General features: G+C 37.2%; 1 protein-coding gene across 2 annotated transcripts in view; it reads right to left on the bottom strand.

Moving 5' to 3' along the window:
• Nucleotides 1–860: 860 nt before the first annotated feature.
• The window catches only part of ZNF804B (zinc finger protein 804B), a 223370-nt gene continuing 201744 nt past the window's right edge, over nt 861–22486 (bottom strand). For both annotated transcript variants that reach the window (XM_014270355.2, XM_005480272.3), the window contains exons 3-4: nt 8955–9085; nt 861–6387 (exon numbers count right to left, since the gene is read on the bottom strand). In XM_014270355.2, coding sequence (XP_014125830.2) covers nt 2715–6387; nt 8955–9085 — 3804 coding nt within the window. In that variant the 3' untranslated portion in view covers nt 861–2714. The remainder of the gene's footprint in view (nt 6388–8954; nt 9086–22486) is intronic.

The raw sequence follows: 22486 nt of genomic DNA, 5'->3' as shown, positions 1-22486 counted from the left end.
TATGTAGTAGGATATGGTTAAGTTTGATTTGGTCAGGTTTCTTGCCACAGAAATTTCTATAGTATTAACATTTTCTGGTAGAAGTGGGAATACAAAATATGTGTACACACATTAAAGATGAGATTAGCCCATCATTCCTTCCGTTCCATATTTTTCTTTTGATGTTATCTGCCTAAGGTACAAATGAATTCTTATACGCAATGAGAACAGCTGGGTTTACTTCAACAGAGATGAAACTGGGCCCACAAATTTAAAACTTGTGGGGCTGGAATTGCCCCACCTTTTATGCTGGAATTATCCCTGGACTGCAGGTGATGGTCACACAGCCCAGTCAGCCCCTCCTGGGGCACTGCTTCACCTGCTACTTTAGATGTCCAATTCAGAATGTTTCTACAGAATTATGACTAATGTGTCCAAGTGGTCCACTGCGTGAGCGATCTCCATCCAAGCAAGTAAAAATTTTCAGAGGTGTTGAGTCAGAGTAAGTGAAATATGTTTGATTCTCAGAAAATAAAGTATTGGAAGTACAGAAAACATTTGTAAATTCAGGCCTTATTTTGGGAAATTTTCCAGCCACAATTGAAAGGAAGAATTATTAAACTCTGGAAGCATTTAGTTCTACATTCTTCCCAAATAAAATCTTTGACTTCCTTAATTCTGAGGCAATAATTTCAATTAAAGAATTACTCTACAATTTAAATGAGAAAAATAAATATAATTTATATGCTACTTACATACAGATAAGTAACACCAAAAAGGCATGAATCCATTTTGTTAATGAGACTAAAAAATAAGGTGGGAATCAAACCAAAATATGCTGGAGGGTGCTGGTGCCTCCAACCTTTTTCAGCACTAAAATATTTTGCTTCTGCATAGCCTCCATAATATTTTTTTCTGTTTTTTTTTTTTTCAATAGCTAAACCACCAAATATTTAAAGCTACTTGGAAATACAAAAATAGGAGTCACAACTTGTAAAGTAACTCAAAAAGTTTGGCATATTACCAGTTTATGCTGAAGAAGATCCAGAAAGACAGAAATTAAAATAATTTCTTTTTTTTTTTTTGTAATGGATCAATGCATTTTGATTAAAACTAAGAAAATTGGTTCTGTTATATTTTAAAGACACAACTTATTTGCAATTAGAGTTTTCAGCTTCTTCAGGTAGCTGAATATAATGGATTAAAATTCTCCCAAAAGTTTTTCAATGTGTTTTATATTGATTCTGAAAGATACTTATTTGTGCACTTATTGCAAATGAATTGAAATTATTTCAAATGTTTTTAATCCCAACAAACAGGTACTGTGTGTTGGATTTTCATGGTCCAATTTTATTGGGGAAGCATGCTTGCAGTCTAACCATAATTATAAACTAATTTCATGCTAAATATCCTGTGTTCAGTTAGAAACATTATAAAAAGTGTCAAACTATGGCATTCAAAGAGATGCTGTAGCCTTCACCTATTTTCAGATACACAGTTATTACAACAATTTCAGCCACACGTTACTCTGAAGGTTGGATACATGCATTCAAACCCTGTTGATTTGTAATTTCATTTTACTTGTAGAGAGTTTGGGAAGCCATGCGAGAATCTTGACATATTTGTTTAGATTCAATAAACTTTTAAATGCTGAGTGCTCAAACAAGTTTTTCTCCGAGTCTCAACCTGTAGAGCCAGTTTTTTATCAGATTTTTACTTCTACATCATTATGAATATCTGCATGATTTTATAGGACCAGCCAATTGTTTCTGTTGTTTGTGAAAGGGATGAAAAATATTGACACATTCTTTGGGAAAGACTCTTCCACACATCAGAGCTCTGTTTGGTGGGGACTTTTGGCCAAGTACCTCTGAGGTTCAAAGCCAGCACTGGCTGCTTGGCAATTCTGGGCTGGTGTGGCTCACCCTGACATGCCCTGTGACACAGTCATGCCCAGGCAGTGCCAAAAACTTGGCTTCTCAGTGAGCCTTCTTGGATGCTAGGCTTGGAGAGAAAAGAGGCAGCCTGTTCTGCCAGCACAGAGCTCCCAACGCTAAGGGAATGCTTTGTTATGTACCCATGACCTGACTGCAGTGCCTTTAGACTGTCCAAGCCACGTGTGCAGGGATGAAATCACTAAAGTGTCTTCAAGGTGGTGTTGTGATCCTCACCTTCGAGTGCTCACTCATCAGCCCTCCCTCTGAGCCTCCCCTGTTTACTTTGGCCAGGAGACAGCCCCAGGGTCTGCTGGTCCCAGATACATTATTTTTAACTCAGTTCAAAATACCTTAACCAAACCAGGCACTGTTTCATATGCAAACTCAGAAAATCAAATCTTTGAGGTGTGCCAAGATTGCTCAGCCTTAAATTGTGCTACTTTAGATCCCTCATCAGTGTTGATATTGATCCCATTTTGTCTGGGTGCTGTGGTCCCTTTCCTACTGACTTCCCTTTCCTATAGACTTCACTTCAAGCTATTCTTTTAAAGCATCCCGTAGAATGACACTGGTCACCCATCCTTCTTGTGATAGTACCATGAAAGGCTTTAAAGCAGCTTTTCCTCAGTGATACAAGAATAAAATCAACATTCATATGCTGTCAGCCAGATTGTGGACTTTAAAATCTTTGTTGTTGTGCTCTCAGCAAAACAGTAGATTTCCCCTCAGAGGTGATTGAATGCTGAGTGCTTTATTTTATTTTAATTTGGGGTTGGAGCCATGATGAAATCATTTGGGCTAGTTTAAGTAGCTAGAAACACTGAAAACTTCTTTTGCTGTAGGTAACTGTTGGGTCTGGATAGAACAAGAATAGTGAAGGGGCTCTTGTCCCTGGAATAAGGGATGAACTAAGTGATTTGGGTGTACAGCAGAAGGAGTGGCTGTGTTCAGGTGTGGTGTAAATAAGGCTGGGATGTATGCAGCGTGAGGCAGCGCCGGGAAGGTCAGTGGGGAAGGGTAGAGGGGAGTGGCAGACACCAAGTGCAGTGGGTGTCCTGTCAGCAAAGCAGGGTGGGTGGGAATAAGGGCTGGTGCTAAAGGGGACAGTGATATGGGGGCAAAATGTGCCTGAGAAAGGGGGTGGAGGGGCGCCAGGGAGAGATGGCCGCCGTGGGGGTGCACAGATGCCGAGACAGCAAAGCGCTGCAGCAGCGTGTGCTGGATGGTGGTGACAGTGGCCTGCTGCTGAGCAGGCAGGGCAGGAACTGCTGGTGTTGCAGAGAAGGCAGCTGGTCCTGGGGCAGGCAAAACTTTCAGGTGTTTTGCCAGAAGTTGTTTCTGCATGTGCTGCTGGGCTTGCAGCTGCAGCAACCTGTATTTGTCTACTTCTTCTGGTGTAAATGTGATGGGCTGCTGCGTTAAAGGAGGGGAGGTGGATTTGCTGTACACTTCTAGGTCATGTAGTGTATCACCATACTTCTGCATAGCATTGTCACAAAAAGAGTCTGAACTGCCTTCTGCCCGGTTCAAGTCCATGTTTACATCATGTAGTTCTTCTTTGGTCTCTGTTGAATCAGCAACAGAATATCTATTAGAGGGAAAAGCACCAGGGAAATCATTTGGTACTGGATCACAGCTTTGTATAAAGGGCTGCACTTCACTAAAGAAGAGACTGGTTTGTTCCTTTATTGCTGTGTTCCTTTTTATGCTTGGGCTCTGATAGCCTGTTTCAATTTGAATTATGTCTTTAAGAACACAATGGTCATAATCAGTTCCAGGTGAAAGAGTAACATTTGTTATCTCTGATGCTTCAGTGTTGTTTTTCTTCACACTGTTTTCCAGTGAACTGATTTCATTATGTCTCATGTCATTTTTACCTTTGCTTAGCACTTTCTCTGGCAAAGGTAACATTGCAATGTCATCTACTGATGATGAAAACTGAAAAGCAAAGTGACTTTGTAAGTGATCCTTTAATTCTATCCCACTAGTGATTGAAAATCTCTCTGGATCATGCATTTGTTCCTGGGTTTTCTTAGACTGCACTCTTTCTAAAAGTAACTTGGCTGTCATTGACTTTCTTTTTCCACATTTGTCTTTTGCCAGGTTTTTGGAAGAGCGGGTGGCAAAGTTTTTGGACTGACTATTAACATTCAGAGAGCTGGAATGTGCAGTTTCAGCTTTTCCTGGTTCAGTGATAGAAGCTCTCTCAGAATCCTCTTTTGTTTTGTTGTCACAGTTGTCAGTCTCTTTTGAGACAGATCCTGAACTGCTGCATCTTGATATTCTGCTGCTAGATGATCTTTCACTGCTTCTTGAATCACTAGTGGAACCACTTTTGGATTTGTGGTAGCTTCTACTCCTACTAAGCACTTTGCCAAAATGCTGATGTCTACATCTGCTGTGTTTAGACCTGTCTCTGATTTGTAAAAGTTTATGTCTTGAACATCTTCGATATTTAATTGTGCCACTCTGAATACAGTTTCTAGTTCTGTGACTTCTACTGTGACAAAGATAATCCTCATCTGTATCATCTGAAGTGAAAATACACTTGTGCTTTCTGTGTTTGTGCCTTTTATCTGTCTTGTTTTTTCTTTTACAACAACAAAGCAAATTATTTCTTCTGTGATTGTTTGATGTGGGACTCATGTAGCTACTCGTGCTGCTAACTGAAGTGTCAGAATAGCTGGAATGTCTGCCATACGAGGACTTTTGAGGAGATGAGAGTCTCCAGCATCTTGTATAACTTCCACATCCTTCATTATCTGAATACTTGCTGTTTGAACTGGATTTACAACTAAAGAAACTTTCACTAGAGTCTTTTCCACTGTCACTTATGTCACTGCTGCAGCTGACCACATCTTGAAGAGATCTGCAGTCATTTTGGTTCTTATATTTTTCTTCAGGATCAATTAAATGGCATTTTTCAGAGTTAGAGTTTTTAATCCTAGACATAAAAGCAGAAAAGGAAATGCTTTCGTTTCTAATGTTCTGAGTTTTTCTTTCACAGCCATGGAAATGATGCTTTAAAGGTCTCCTCAGTGATGTTGTATAAAGACTTTTTTCTGTCACATAATCCTCATGTGAGACATCAAGGTAAGCAGGCACTTTGGGTATATTTTCATTCAAATAATCTGCAATATATTTTTGACCATTTTCATTCATTTCTTTCCCTATGTCTGACTCAGCTTTTTGCTTGGCCTTTCTTGGATTTAGGGAACCTTTCATCTTCTTTGGTTTCAACAACTGATTATCTTGTTCATTTGACATTTGCTTGTGTTTTATTAAACCTGAGGGTTCATATTCATCTGCAGTCTTATTTTTAGAGAGATTTTTACAGCTTGCTTTGTTTGTTTCATGCTGTTTACCCTCCCTGTGATTTAAAGAGAGTCTGAAGTCAAAATACAATGGATTACAGCCATATGAAATACAGGGCTCAGTTTTTGTAAACAAAAGTAATTCTGTGGGCCACTGCAGAGCAGTGGTGCCATCTTTGCTCACCACATGGAGGAAAGGCAATGCCTGGGGCTTAACTTCTTTAACCATGGTCTCCTTTTCCAGTGTTTCCATATTTCTATCTGTGGTTTCTGTGATCTCCAAAGATCTTTCTCTTTTTATCACTCCAGGACTGTCATTAATGTTGCTTGAACAGGTCAGCTCAGGTTCTGGCTGTCTAGGGAGCTCAGATAACTGGGCAGGCAGGTGGGCATCACTGTGCTTGTAGGTGTTCAACTGTGTAGAAAAATTGCTAGCTTGGCATGAAGATGAAATGGGAGTTTCTAAGAATTGCTCAGATTCATTCAGTTTGCTCTCTTGCTCTGTTTCTCTCAGTGAAGCAGAAAAATTCAAATTTGGAAGTGGTATTTTGACTTTAGAAAATGAAGGATTAGCTCTGAATTTTTCTTCTGATTCCCTATCACTACTTTTATCATTTTCCTTTAGCATTTTAGGTTTTGTAGCTACATGACTTGATGCACTCTTATCTAAATCCGTTTGGTCTTGTGCAATAGGTGACTCTTTATCCAAACTTGCTTTCAGTTGTTCCTCCAAAAGAGTGACAGAATGACAGCCCTCAATAGTTTGCTTTTTTTTATGATTGGGGGACTCACTATAATCATTTCCTTCTTCACAATTCTCACTGAAGACTGATGCAGAGGACTCAAGCTTCAAAGGGACCTTTTTAGAGAATGAAAAGGACACTCCTGCCCTTTGAGAGGTATTGTTGCTGCATGGGAACTTTTGTGAAATGCGGTTTCCAAGTGCATGGTGTCTTTCAGCTGGGGGGTGGTGCCTGCTTATTATAAGTTGCTGTTTCCCTAGTATGCTTTTGGAGAAGCCTTGTCCTTCGCTTGTGGTGGTTCTTTGAGAACTTGCTGCAAACTTGCTGCCCTTGTACAGGAAAATGCCATCTGGTGATTGCTGCTTTTCCAGGACTAATCGGGGGGCTTTAAGCAATGGTCCGCTCCCAGTGATGCTTTAAGGTAAAAATAAAGGAAAAAAGAAAGCTGCATTGAGTAACCAAGTTATGACAGAGCTTGCATTTTACAGTGTCTGTCTGGTGAAGGAGGGTGTCACTCAATTTTTTACAAGGTAAAGCTAAGTTTCAGCAAACGTGCAGTTTATCATCAGTTTGGAATTTTGTATGGGCAAGACAGTCTCTCCATAGAGACAATTAAATGCTTAATGTCAGCACATGAATTTTCTTTTTCAGTTATGCCAATGTACAAGCAGAACAAATATTGGTTTTACTCCAAATTTATATTTAGGAGAACCTAATCTGTGGTAAGTCTTGCTTTTCTGAAAGGCCTCTGTAAAGGAAATTGTGCTATATTCAAAAAGAGACGCTTCCACTTGGAGCATCTGCAAAATCAAACTCTAGAAGAGAAAGAGAAACATTCTGCTTGCTATGGGAAGAATGTGTTTAACTTTTTAAAGAATAGATCCTTATTTTATTCCACAATAAATGACTGCAAAATATTCAGAGAAATTAATACTAAAACTGTCACCCTTTGGGGTGAAGAAAATCACAGCTTCCCTGGTCTCTCAAATCAACCATGATTTGACTTACTTTGATACATTTTCTGTGTCTTACTTCCATTAATTACATTATTCCTATTTTCAAAATATCTCAGATTTTAAGTATTATTTAATTTTCTTGTAATTAAAGAAAAAAGTTACCTATTCTAGGGCCTTAAAAAAAAGACAAACCACTGATTTCTTGAAGCAGATAATTAACTGATACTGAAATGACTGTAGCCATTTTCCATGAAAGATATGATATATATGGCAACCATAAGTGTTTTTCTAAGATATATTGTAAATACACATTTCATTAGACTAATTATCTACATTTGCTATCAGTGTGGTACCTCAGTACACTAAGAAGAAAAAAATTAGAGCCAGATTAAATTAAGAGTTTGATAAAAAAATATAAAATATTTTTATTAAATGTAAATAAATTAAAACTGTCAGATCTGCCTATATGCTATCTATAATTGCAGTCATGCTTTATAAATGCTATAAAAATACAAAAATGCTATAAAAATGCTATAAAAATTGATCTTCAACAATGGGAAAGATAGAAAGATTCCCTGGAGCAGGGTCAACTCATAATGTGAGAATATGTGTGCATTTCAGAGAATATATTTGCCTTTGCCAGAAATGCCAGAAATTCAGCATCAGGAGATACAAATTAACCCCTATTTACATGAGGAATAATTTTCTCTTGGAGAAGGCATAAAGAAACATAAACAAATCCTTTTCAAAGTCTTCTTGGAATAAAAAAATAAAATTTTTCTGTGCCCAAGATTGACAATAATTTTGTTGTCAAATTGAATTAGCTCATTGTAAGGAACTGTTTTGGAGCCTGAGAGACAGTACCTAGGGATGGTAACAATTGCATGTGCGGACTTCTGCTCACAAAGGCTGACATTCTGTCTTTCCTGAGCAATTGGGAGTGCCGCCCCTCTGCCAAAATCCTGGCACTCAGCCTCCCCTGAGCCTATTAGTGATCACAGGGAGGAATAGCAAGCTCTTCCCTTCCACACTCTGTGCAAAATATTATGGACTCCCGGCTCTTCCTAAAAGCAAACCTGCTCTTTCCCTCCCCGATTCCTTCTGGCTTTGCTGTTATCACTGATATTATTGCTCTATCCGAGGCTACATCTTCAAGTGTGTGGGCATGAAGGAATCTTCCCACAGGCAGTTACATTTGTTTCAGCAGATTTGTATGAAAATAGAGTCGTAATCATAAAAGGGATATATTAACGCTAAACTGTTATATTTCAGCAGATTGCTCAAAAGCAATTACATAGGCCAAAATGAGTTTGTAATAAACTCTGAATGCTGTTATTTCCAGGGTACATTAGTCTTCTGATGAATTTAAAACAATGCCAGTTTATTTATCTGATTAACTCATTGTGGTCGTAGATTAATATAAACAATTGGTCTGATGTCAGTCTATTCTACTGAGGCATTTCTTGTCATTAAACAAAGATTTCCAAATTTAAAGGTTTACTACTGCGATCTTTGTCCTCTATCTTGATATTAATCAATAGAGCTAACAGTATTAGACCAACTTAATTCAGTTAATAATTTGTTTTTCATTCAAAGTATCCTACAGAGAAACTGAAGAATACTCCCAGTACCTTAAAAGTAGTAAAAATTATTCACAAAGGGTTTATCGTCTCCCATTAACTTACAATCAAATGTTAAGACAGTCATACTAATCTCTTCACATCAGTTTGGATAAGGTAAAATGGTGATATGATAAAAGCATCTTCAAAGCACTCCATTTAGAAGGCGTGAGAATAACTATCTACATGAGAGAAAATGACAAACTTTCAAACAGCAGGTAATTAAGGCAGAGGATTTCAATGTATGGTTTGCAGAAGAGGATCATTTGGAGTTGAAGACAGCTGAAAACAGGTCACAATACACACAATCTCTGTACACTACTTGTGTAGGAGTAAAAATATTATACTTTCTTCTGGAAGGGAGGAAAGAGGGCATTAAAACCCCGTATGATTTTTAAAAACTTGCCATTCTGACTGCTTCCGTAACTCTGCAAGCTGGTGGAGTCTCTTGAGTGCTTTTTCCTGTTTCTTCTCATCTTTCCATGACTTTGAAGCCACATTTCGAGCAAATTCTCTTTGTTTTAAATCTTTCAATCTCTGTGTGAAAAGAATATAAACAGAAGGGATTAGAGATGTACACACCAGATGCAGTTCCTCTTACTCAATTTATTCACTTTTCATTGTGAAGTTGGTATGTTAATGGAGAATAAAAGTATACCTAAAATACTATAATAGTGAGAAGAGATTGAAAATGTTATTTTTGCTTAACAAGAGAGCATAATTTGCCCTCTGCTATTTATTTGATAGATGCCTATGTATGAATGACAGCTTTTTTGGTTTCTGATGAATACAAAAATGTTCTGTTGTATACAAATACAGACACAAAACTGGAATCCATTTAATGAGGTCAACATGTTCCTATTTAATTCATCCTGTTGAAATGTAATCCACAGGCACATACTGGAATAACTGAGCTCCTATGTGTAATATATTTTATAGTTCTCTACTTGGACATGTATGCGCAGATGTGTGGGGGCTTATCTGTTGGTTTTGTATCTTTTAAAGGCTGTATTATTTCCTCAAATGAGAGAACCACTGTCTGAAATATTTGATCAAGAAACTCTTTTATAGTTATTTTCACAATTTTTTAATCACCTCACACATCTATAAATCAGGTAATTGCTGCTGGAGAGAGAAAAATTCTTTGCCTTTATTATATTTTTTATTGCCTGATTTTGCACTATTGATAACAGAAGGAAAATGAAAGGAGAAGATGTAAACTAGAAAGTGTCAACAGCATCCTCTGCAGAAACAGTTGTCTCTGAGTTCACTGGGCTCTCTAGGAGCCAGCAAGTCACACCTAACCTTACAACTTCCCAGTTCAGATCCATGCTTCCATACTACATGGCAGGAATGCCTTCCCCCTTCCCCAGTTCTCCAATGTTCAGGGAAAAAATGTTTGCAAGCAGGGAAGGAGCTCTGGTGTATTCAGCCAGATGCCCAAACTGGAAACTTTGAGGACCAGGGCTGAAATTAAACTACTGCATTCATTCTCCCCTTGGTCCAGAGGTGGCTACACTCATCTGTGTAGTTTAGAACTACTGTATCAACACCATGCAATGCTAAATTATCAAAATTTCAAATGCGGAAAGTACATTTGAAGAAAGGTTCTGATGTCTCAGTCATTTTTAAACTGCTGCTCGTCTTTCGGCATCTATGCCTACTTGACTGTCCACCAGCACCTAAAGATCAACATCCAAATCACTGCCACCATCTCATGCTGCTGTTTCACTATTTTAGGGGCCAGAAGGTCAATATGCATCGTATGATAAATTGAAGGCTGACCAAGGATGGTAAAAGCAAATACTGCTTTCTGCAGCTCAGGTATGGTGAGCAATCTAGCCACAGCACAGAGCTGTACATGGCCCACATGCACCTGCTTCTGAGAAAACAGGGCTGGAGGCAAAGAGTCCTCAAACTGTAGAGGTCAAGAAAATTATAAATGCATGAGAGAAGTGCTTTCTGGAGAGAGGGTTAGCTTTTGCCAATAGATTATGATAAAGCAAATGGGTGAAAACCTCCATATAAAGAGATGACAGGTTCTTTTTGTCCAGGTAAGATGAAATAATCCAGTTAGTGGCAAAGACATAATATAGAGAGGCATGGAAAAACACTTGGTGGAAACAGGCCATACAAGGTCTGTAATTTCTGTCTGTGACGAGTGCTGGGAAGCTGTAGTGAGCATCTCTCACCACTGTCACATCAACTGTCCTTCAAGTATGGGATTGTTTAAAAAGTCAGATAACATCTGTGAGAGAAAACTAAGTGCTGGGAGACTAAGAGCAGAAGTTTTTTGTTTGCTCTCAGCCTTTTGGACCCCAAGAGAAATGCCTTTGAGCACTGATCTGGAGACAGAGAGAGCTGGGCTGTCCACAAATCATCTGCTCAGGGAGCTTAAGATGGGTGTCTGGCTCTCAGCCATCCTGATGGTTTTGCACAGACACTCTGTTGGATGGGGATAAGAAAGCCAGGGATTTGCTCCAGGAACTGGTGCACCACCGACCAGCAGAATCATTGTAATCATTGTGCTGCCTAGTGCCTGATGAAAGCTTAACTATTTCATCAGAACTGTCTACAGTCTGTCAATGTTTGTTTCTCTGTGAAGTTTATATTAGCACCAACATCCAGTACTTCATGGAAGTAGACTCTAAAACAGGACAGCTACAAAGCCCTCTTTAAAGCTCTTAGGCTTCACCTTCTTGGAAAGAAATGGTTGCTCCCTGTGTGTTTATCTCTTTCCTGTCCCTTTATGTGCCCTCTCTCACTGTTCATTTGTCCCTTGCCAGGCCAGTCACTTAGCCCTCCATTCCCTCAACCTCGTTGTCTGCAATTTACAGTCAAATGGATGAATATGTAAGACGATGTTACTTTTGGTTCAAAAAAAAAAGCTTTTCAAATAATATACTAAAGCCAAAGCTAAAAAATAAATCAAAGAAACTTCCCAGAACAAATCCAAAAGTTCTGTCACCTAGGTAATATTTACATGAGTGTAGAGATATTTAAGCTGTAAAGATCCTATTCTCCACAGAAAAACATAGGTAGTCCTGAGCCTTATTAACATGTCCATTGTGAAGAAAGGGCAAAGAAACACATTTGAGAAATGCCCTTTAGGGCAGCTTGCAATGTTTTAGCTGTCACTGTGAGCTGTTCAGCATCACACTTAAAGCATTCATGAGGAAAAACAGAAACAGTTTCTACCTGTCAAGGAAACAAAGAACAGTGTGAAACTGAGAGCTGTGGAGAGCAGTGCTGCAAAGCAATGTCGTTTCGTTCCTTTGACAGTCAGGATGATAATCAAAAAAGCAAATGGACCAACACTAAGAATAGGAGTACAAGCAGTATTTTTTGCTCTCTAATGGCATGCAGCATGTGTCAGAGAAGTAGAGAAAAGAAAAAGAAATGTAGGTAAGCATAGCAGAGAACTCATCAACTGGAGCTGAAATCCAAGAAATCCAAGGTTCTACAGTCTGAGGAGAGAAAGGGCTCTCCCTGCACATCTCCTCAGCAAAACAAAACAAAGCTGCACTGCCAGAGCTCTGCTTAGGAGTCATAATGAAATTTGTCAGCTGTGTTGGATAGATCATGGGACTGTCTGCTGAACCTGCAAAGCCCTGGTTTTCTTCACTAATAACCTGTGCCAGCCTTCTGACAAGCTCACAGATATTTTCTGCAGGTGGGGTACAAGAGCAAGCAATTGAACAGGTATCTGAATGACAACCCTAAGCTCAGTAGGTGTGCTTGAAAATTAACATTTCTTTACACAGCAGTTGCATTTTTCACATAATTAGGTACTTGGGCATGCAAATACAGGCACATATAATAAAATAGGATTTATTTAATAGCTTTCTTGTGTTCTGTCCTCCAACTGCTACAAATATAGTTGTCATGCAGTTATATTTCTTTTTAGACTAATTTTCTATTCTTTCTAAGATTTTTGTACACCTGTTGGTGGGTATTTCCATATTTAAAAGTTAACCATCACTTTTTCTTATAAACACCCACAGAGACTATTAGACGACTACAAAATAATGTTCATTGTCATGGAAAGATTTACTTGTAGAACTGCAGGGAGTCCCATTGGCTGTTCTGTCTACGACTCAGTCAAAAACTGCTGAATCTATGCTTTTCCTCCTGGAACTCTAATATGAATCACCAGGAGATTTAAATGAGTTAATGGCATCTTCAGTGCCTACTTTTGCTAGACAGAAAATAACAGTGGTCAAATACCTGTATTTAGCAATTTCTTCCAATTCTTAATGTTTGGGGGGTTGTGTTTTGTTCTCTTTTAAATTGTCACTTTATTTGGGCCAGTACTTGCTTTGCACTGACCTATGACCACCTGAACACTCACTGTTGGCTGCATTTGCAATACTGAGTTTACTTTCTATCCAGAGTTATGATCCTGATTTCTATTCTTCTCTGTGCAGGTAAATGTTTACCTGGATTGCTATTCTTCTGATCAGCTTCAGATGCCTTTCTTCATAACCACTGGAAAGAAATAAACACTTTAGGGACCTAATCACCTGTTTTTAAAGCAGCTGTCTAAATCAAGAGGGATAAAGTGAAATGGAAAAGAACCTCTTTCCTTTCATTGTGTGCAGAGGTTATTAAAGGTCTCTATCTTAATTTCTCCTTTACGAAGGAGCCACAGCTGACCTCCCAGCTGACGTGCCTTTACACCAGTGCACACAGCACGGGCAGCAAAACAGAGGAGCTGGATCCCACTGCTCTGCTGGAAAGTCAGGAGCAAATTGCCATCCCTGCAACGTGGTGAGAGGAATCAAGGGTTTAGTCAATAGGGCCACCTGAGAAACTGCCCTCTGGGACAAGGGAGCAGAACCAAGGTGGCAGATCTCTGAGGAAGTTACACCAATCCTTTGGTGTAAGAGGAAAGGAGAATGGCATGGCTCAATCAAGATCTGGTGGTCAAAATAAGGGGCGAGAAGGAAATGGAAAGGCAGTGAAAACAGGAACAGGTGTCCTGGGAAGAGTATAGCAATGCTGCTCAGCTGTGTAAGGACCGGTCAGGAAGGCCAAGGTGAAGCTGGAACTGATCTTAGCAAAAGATGAAAAGAATAATAGAGAGAGCAGGAATGTCAGCCAGAAAATAAAGGTTAAAGAAAACACTGCCAAATAAAGAAAACAAACAAGTGTGTTGAACGGGTAACAACAAATGAGGAGGAATTTGAGCTACTCAACAACTCTTTTGCCTCATTGTTAACTGGCAAGTGTCTCAATTTGAGGACCATAGGAGTATGGTACTGGAGACAGCATAGCTTCTCCGAAGTATTCTGCCATGGGCTGTGCCATTACATAGATTTTACAGGGGTTCTCAGTGCCAACTGCTCCAGATTCTGGGAAGAAGAACTGTTGCTGCAACTCTTCTGAGCAGCAAATCCTCCTCTTCTTCAAGTAGTGTAAATGCATGGATGGGAATAGAAGGTATCTGAGAAAAAATTAATTTTCTATGTATTAAACTAGAAAATGTCATTTCAGTTTAAGTCAAATCATTTTTCCCATTACATTTAGAATGTTTTTGTTCTGGAATATCATTCACAATGCACCCTCCAAACTACTCATTATGCATTCCAGCCCCAGGTAAAAATGTATGTACCATATTAGGTATATGTCTTCTGTTATATTTAGAGAGCCTTCTTTGAACTGAAGTCCTTGAACTAATGTGTTTGAGGGTCTGATTTGCTTTAAAGATTTATTCCCACTCAGCAAAAAGGCGCCTTAATTAGGTTCTAACCAAATTCACCATAGAAGGGTTAATTGAGGAAGAAAGGAATGTTAATTTCAGTAATTATTCTCTTGCCTGTAACCCTAACATTGGAACCAAATGCATTATTTGTAAAATTATTTCACACTGCAAACTATCAAATGAGAATGATAGTCACTAGAGAGCATAATTAAACTCCATATGTAAAGCTTACTGTGTTAGCTTGCTAAGTGAAAGTGGGGAAAGAGCAATGTGAAGGAATTTGTCATTACTATGGTAAGTAAAATCCTAAAAATAAATTGGAAAAGCTATTATATACAGGAATTAACAATAAGAGATGAAGCTCAAAAACTGGCTGATAAATTTTCATTTGTTTTACCCATAAATAGCTACAGATCTCTTTGAAGTGTGTTCAAGTAATTATTTGTTAGAGTATGTTCTATTATAGCCAGCTGTAACAGATTTAATATTGGTAGTGGAAGTGAATGAGAAGACAAAAAAGAAAATATCCTTGTCTGATTGGATTAGGGAATGAGATGATAGCAGGAGGGAGGAAAATTCAGTCCTCAGACATGTCCTAGAGAATACATCTATCAGTGAATGAGATGTTGATCACAGATCTAACCTGAAGGATAGTTACAGATGGCCCTTTGGAGGGCTTGTTTTTCATGTCTTCAGAGAAACTCTTACTGTTTAACCAGACCTGAAAGTATTCCTGCTAATTAAACTGATTTCATCTACTGCTGGATGAAAGCATCCATTTGTGGATGCTTTCCATTTTCAAAGATCCGATTGTATTTCTCATAAGAATCCCCAGATGAAGTTGAAACAGATGCATTTGGAGGCTGTTTCCACAGGGAAGGGGACAGAACATGCACGGTGTGCCAGCAGCTCGCTCCTGTGGAAGCCTGAGCTGTTGCCCACTCATGTTTCTATCAGCTCCAGCAAACATTGTCATGGGCTCCACCAAGCTGGCTGCACACTGTGTACTTGGATTAGATGCATTTAGTGTCCTTTGGAATGCAGAGCGATTTATCCAGAAAAATCAACACATTACAATGATAAAAAACTTGGGCCAGGATCTGTATCTTCCCTTCCAGTTCAATATTACCTCACTGGTCAGGGTGTTTGGACCCTTCTTAGATCAAAATTATCATCTTATATATTTTATTTCTTTTTCCTTCTCCTTTAAGTTGCTAAAAACGAAGAAACTGGCATTACAGATCCAATGCAAGACTAGTGCCTTTAAAAAATTTCAGTGCCTATTGTAGTCTTATTTTAAAATTATTTATGACTTTGCACGTTTTTAAAGCCTGCCTCACCACTTTTTTTCCCTTAGTTTAATTGTAGCAGGCAGAAGACAAAATCACTTACATTTTAATGAAAAGAGAGTCTAAATTGTCCCAGAACTCTCAGGTGAGTTCAAAACCTGGCCTCAAACTTTCTTCAATGCAGTCAGAATGTTTTCAGAGCAACAAAAATGACAGTAGAAATGTCCATACATGGATTTTAAATAACGCTTTTCATAGACAGAACTCAGATTACTTACAAAATTTCATCCTTACCATGATATCATTTTACAAATAAATAAATGAAGGCATAGAGAGATGGGGTGATTTTTGGAAGGAACAGAGATGAGACTGAACCAGCATTTACAGGTATCACCGATTGCAATAATTTACAGAATCATCACTAATTCTTTGAACACGCATTGAAAAAAAAATGTAATTCACCAGAATTAACGTAATTTTGATTTAGCTGTATAATAGGTTGATTCTTGGTAACTATGATACAGCTGAGGGAACAACAACAGAGCATAAACGATAAACCTCTTCCAAGTTATTGTGCTGTGTTCATAGTTTACACAGAGGAAAGTTGACTCAACTACTCAATGGTGACTTTGAAGGGCTCTGCAAGAGAGCTTCAAGTCCATCACTAAAAAAATATTTGAATATGTCCTTGAGATAAATGTAATCTTGCTTACAGTCACCAGCCACTGAACTTTAGATGAAAAGTTACAAATTGGGCAAATGTGTGTGAAGGACACTGGAGGGACTTAAAGCAGAAGCCTCATCAAATATGTGAAGGAAGTAAAAAATTGCTTTTTTAATAGGATATAATAGCTAGCTATAAAAAAATTAGAATTACGGCTTGCTTTTTTTTTTTTTTTCAATCAGTCTAAACCAAAATATTATTTCTCTTGTACTTGCTCAAAGTAGACTGAGCTCTTCTGGAGTAGGATGGTTAAAGATAACCAGGAATCTAGCAGCAATTCTATAACAAAAAATGCCTGGTCCAAGTAAAGGAGCTGTAATACATGAGATTTCCTTGCAGTTTGCTCAATCAGAAAAGACTACAAAGGAATTTTGTAATCTTCCAATCAAATCTTTTCATTAACACAAGATAGGGGACATCCAGATAAATAAATTAATCAAAGTTACTTTGACAAAGCTATTTTATATAATCCATAAAAAATTACATTAATTACATTAAAATTCTTCAGTATTTTACAGAGATCTGTGTCAGTCATGCCAGTATTCTCGCTGGCACTAATGTCAAAATGACAGATTTTCCTGTTTATTCTTTTTAAATCCTATAATGGCATTATCTTGCTTGATGCTTTTTATTCTAGTGCTCTGAGACTCATTAAAAATAAACATTAAATATTAGGGGAGTTTATGGCTTGAACCAGCTGAGACAAAAATATTTATTTCTAGAACATGTTTTTTAAGGTCCTTCTTAAATATTGATAGAGTGGTACCTCACAGTCATCCTAAACATCATGGATGTGGCTGTCATCTGGCATTGTTCCAAGCATAGAACAGAAATCTGTTTTGAATAGTCTTTTTTTTTTTTTTTTTTTATGTCACTGCTAACAAGTAAATAATTTCAATTTGGACCAGAAAATACTTTTTGTTTTCAATACATTTGCAGAAACTTTCTTGCCCTCATCTCTGATGACTACAGATTTTCTTTTGCCCTTTTTACTTCCTCCATCAGTTCTTTTCCAATTTCTAAACTTGTGATTTATAGTATTTACCATCTATTTTTCCTTTCTCTCCTTTATTATAAATTTAAGACAGGGAGAATTGACTTTCCTTCTAAATGAGATTAGCTGTTTATAACTATTTGGTCTTTTCCTGTTCTGGGATTTGGGTTCTTAAACCATCTGCCAAGTGCTCTTTGAAATTTCTTTGTTCCCTCTCACATCTTTCTGTTTGATTTTTCTCCTCCCAGCCCATTTTACTAGCTCATTCACCTTTATGAAACTAAGTTCCTAAATAAGTTTATGTTACAGTTTGTTATTTATACAGATATAGGCAAATATTTTATTTGCATTTGCTGTATACAATTCTCTTTTTTATTTCCCATATGTCTGTGTTGATCATCGCAATGCTAATATAGACATATAGATTAAAGATTATAGATTAAAAATAAGATATAGATTAAAGATCAGCTTTAATCCATATGTTATTATTTTTAAAGACCCATAATATGGATGAAGTATATTTGTGCTATTCTTGTCATAAGGGAGGCCCACAGAGGAAGAACATTCAGATAGAAGACCTGTTAATTTTAATTTCCTCATGCATGGGATTGGAGTAGCAGTTTATGTTCCAGTTTCTGTTTTATTTGCAGAAAAAGATGAACATATGTTGGGGTTTTTTTGGGGGAGGTTGAGGGGGGTTGGTTGTTTTTCAGGGATAATAATTCAAGAGCCTGGTTTTGCTTTTGGTTATCAGAGACAGTCTTCTGAGAACACATCCCAGTACATTGTACTGATATTAAAAAAGATTGTTTTCATTATATTTTATGCTTATTTAATGATTTTACAAATTTTGCCTCACATTATTATTGTGTGTTCTCTCCTTTGATGTAAGTCTCCTTTCTTCCATCTACTTGGCTTATCCATCTCTCTTCCCAGTTAAACAAAATTTCCTTCTGAAATGACAAGAGCAAGTAGGTGCTTCTTAAGCAAATTCAATGCGTCATAGAAAGAGTTGACCAAACCATGAAGAGTGAATGCACTAATTTTCCAATTTATCAAGGCAAAGATATTTTGGTCCTATCTAGCTTAAATTTTTTTTTTTTTTATTACCATGTGCTTAAAATATTTATTTGCAGCTTATGATTTGTATTTTGCCCCCTTGAACTTAATGGTGTGCTACATGTCACTGAGCTGAAACTTGACCCACTTCAATTGTGATGCCATAATTTAAAATTTTTAACAGTATTCTAGAAACTTCTCCCTGAAAAGAGAGTAGGAATGAACATGATGTACTTTTATAAGAGCAATCCAGTACTACTTCTCTTACCCACTTATATGGAGTTCTGGAGTTATGGGAGGTAACATTTAATGTTATCTTCTTAGCCATGCTCCAGATAATGTCTGTTTACTCTTACATCAAATGGTGCTGTAAACACATCTAGTTTTTCATGTAGACATGAGCATGCTTAAAGATGAAGTCAAAAAGTCAAAGTCAAAAGATGAACTCTCACTCACGGTTTCCGAAATATTATGTTGCTTTTCAAATTCTTTCCTATCACTTGACACTAAGAACTTTTTAAGCAAGCTTTACTACTCCCTTCCATGAAATTTTCATTCCTGTGAAATTCAAAGTTGCCCTTTTTTTTTACACCATGTTTTTTTCCCCAGTAAACCATACTTTTCTACACCCCTACAACAATTTTAATTCTTTCTTTCAAAAAAAGAGAAATACTGTGAGTATATGTACTGAAATGAAAAAGAAGCATCTTAAAATATGCACCAATTCAGATACAATATGGTGATAGTGGTTTCATATTCTTTAGACTAGGTGAGTTAAAATAATATTGGGAACTATTCTGGGAAAAGGAGAAGTAGGACAGCTGGATTGAAAGTTATGATTTTGATTTCTGAAAAAAACTTGATCATTTTTCCACATATTGTAGGTTTAGCTTTTAGAGAGACGTTCTGCAACAATAAAAAGAATTATGTAGGAAAAAGCCCTGTTCATTTCCCTGAACATGACAAAATTTCTATAACAATTGCTGTATACTTCTGATGCACTCCATGTTTAGATGTATTAAGCTATGACTCGGTGTTTGACATGTGTACTGTTCCAATTTCTTATTATTTTCAAACTGAAAGCCAGAATCTGATTTTTTTCCCCTTTTTTTTTAACCAAGAAAATTGACATTCTGGTGTGCTAAATTTCAAAATGGGAAGGAAATCAGAATCTGACATGGGTTCTTGAGAGCCAAGATTATGTCAATGAATTGAATGTTTGGTGGAAGAATCAAATTATATAAAAGTAGCACAGAACTCAGATAAGATGGTCAATTATGAGCCGATGACAAGAATTAATGTTGCTTTGAAGTAAAGATGGGACTAATCTGAATATTCTGGGTTCCTTTTGAAAGGTGACAATTACATTGTACCTTTTAGGCAATATTTTTGTATGCAAATATTGGTAACTATCACAGAATCACAGAATATTCTTAGCTGGATGATTGGCCAACTGCTGGCCCTGCACAGGGCTCACACCGTGTGCCTGAGGGCTTTGTCCAAGCACTTCTTGAACTCTCAGTCTTGCTGCTGTGACCACTTAACTGGGGACAATATGTTCCCTAATAAACTGCATTGGTTTACCCCCAAACATAGTATTACTTTGCCCTATAGTTTCTCAGTTAACTATGATTTAGTATTCACACAATCTGGGCTAAGACAGGAGATCCAGAGCAGGTTCAGAACACAAGCAGGTTCAGAACACTCTGTTTTAATTCTGCCAGAAATGATTTAGTACCATGCTGGATAGCACAGATCCTAAATGGAAAGTGTAAACACACATCAATGGAATTTCACTTTTCAACACAAGTATTTAGGTGTCTCTTTTGAAGGAAGCAGTACTTGGAATCCATCAACATGCTGAGAGCTGAAAAGAAGCCAAGAAATGCTAACTATGAGCATAAAGTATGTCACAGAGTTCCAGGGGGTGTCTGTCAATTCCTGTATACTTACACACTTGTTAAAGGACTAGAATTTCTGCTATGCAGAAAACTTTGTTATCTGGGATTTCTTTAATTTTTAGTCTTAATGGAGGAAGAAAAATTTGGAAAACTCATATGAAAAATGAAATGATCAAGTGTCTCAATGTTAATGCATCTAAACAGCAATGCAACATAATGTCTCAAAGCTGCAGTTTTCAAAATTTCTGTATCTCAAGAATGACAAAAAAAAAGATGTGGCTGTTATAATTAATATTATGAAAGTATTTTTACATTCCTTACAAGAAATTTTGAAATGTTATTTTTCTAAAGTAACACCCTGAAACAAAGTATGTCAATCTTTATAAACCATTTCAAATTGTTTGAAACTAAATGGTGCAAACCTTTTGTATTAAATAGTTTGATCTTATCACTATTCCTGAGAAACTATTCTACTCTAAAAACATTTCCTGAAAAATTAGTTTGAGTTTTTTGATTTGGTTTGGTTTAGTTTGGTTTGATTTTGATTTGGTTTATTTTTAAGAAATATACTTTTTTACTGTCCCATCACCTGCATTAGTGTATTTGTTTTGTATTAACATGCATGTCGCCTACATTTCTCTATTCTTTCTCTTGAAATTTAATCTGAGAAGATGCTTAAAGAGCCCTCACCTTTTAAATTATTTCTGATAAAACCTAATGATTATAAAATTGTAAAAAATGTGAAATGATAATCAGTCTGGGTTACCTCCTTTATTTTTTCCATAGAGACATATTAACACATTTTAATTAATGCATTTAACTAAGTAAGGGTGATAAACGACTAATCTCACACTTTTTAGTGCTGTCTTGGGGATGCAAAGATATGTTTCTATTTTGCTTTAAAATATTTGTTTCTGCTAGGAATGCCCCTTAAAGATGTACAAGGTACATTGTAAGGTTCCTTGAACACAAACCTAGCTGATAAGTATCACTTAAAGCTCCACAGGAATCAGTTGTGCAGCTACATTCTTGCATATTAATTACTGCTTGGAAGGTACAGGTGTTTAAAAATGAACAGAACTAGAATAGACACAAATTCTAGACAGATGTTTATAGTGCCAGACACACTTTGTGTATGTCAATGGGATTAAAAGTATTATCATTTTTTCAGGTGAAGGAAAGTTATCAGCAAGTTCAAAAGTTATGCAGAAGCCAAGAGAAATGTAATTTTTGTGTGAACATTTAACATTTTGCTGTGACAGCTAATTGCTGTATTTCCAAAAAGCTGATTATGGCACAGGGCTGCCTCAGGTAAGATATGCAGAGACATGGCATATCCTGTGGAACAGGTTCCTTAATCTGGGTGAATAATACCTTATTCTAAAAGTCATTCCAGAAATATGAGTTCAGGTACCTGCGGGCACATGGTCACCAAAGCCAGTCATGGCACCTGTCTGTGCTTTGCCTCTCTCACCTCACTGTTTGTAGACCCTGTAGATCCTGACCTTAAAATGACACCAGGTATTCCACATCTACTGATTTATGACAAAAACCCTAACCAACTGTGCAAAATATGTGGCCTACACACAGCATTATGTCATATTTGCCAGTGCTCTGAAGCTGGCACAGGAAATGGAATATACACCTGCAGTCATACTTGCCCAGTTCTTGCTAGCTCATCGTGAGCACATCTCACATGAATGGTAAAATTTTGCATAGAAGTAAATAGAAAACATTCTGTTTATTCTGCTTTTTCTGTCTTTATAGCTGATGTTGAAAAAATGGAAAAATTCTATATCCCTGAATACAGAGATGTTTAAAAGGAAAAGGAAATTCCCAACAAAATTTATCTTATTTATTAAATAACACAGGCATGACTTCAGTCTGGTTGCTCTAAATGTCAACAGGGAATAATAATCTAAACATAAATATTTAGGTTCTACATGCCTAGGTCATTTAATTGTCATATTCTATGTACTGTGTGTATTAGCATTTCAGAAGTCAGAACCAAAGAGGAGTTTGTTGATTTTGATAACTCTTTTTAAGCACTAGGATAAAGTATGACCTGGTCAAAACCTTTTCTTTTTATTTGAATGGAATGTTTCAGAAAGTCTTTTGTTTCAATTTTTTGGCTTTGGTTTCAGTTATCATTGCCATGTTAAAACAGCCATAACAGAATGCTTTAATTAATTTAGTTTTGGGATCTTTATCTGTAATCTAAATGGGAACAAAGTTTGTAGCAATGGGAAATTATTTGAACCAGAGAT

This window comes from Zonotrichia albicollis, chromosome 1 (assembly GCF_047830755.1).
Source record: "Zonotrichia albicollis isolate bZonAlb1 chromosome 1, bZonAlb1.hap1, whole genome shotgun sequence".
NCBI classification, from domain to species: domain Eukaryota; kingdom Metazoa; phylum Chordata; class Aves; order Passeriformes; family Passerellidae; genus Zonotrichia; species Zonotrichia albicollis.
This window is presented reverse-complemented; position numbering and strand designations above follow the sequence as displayed.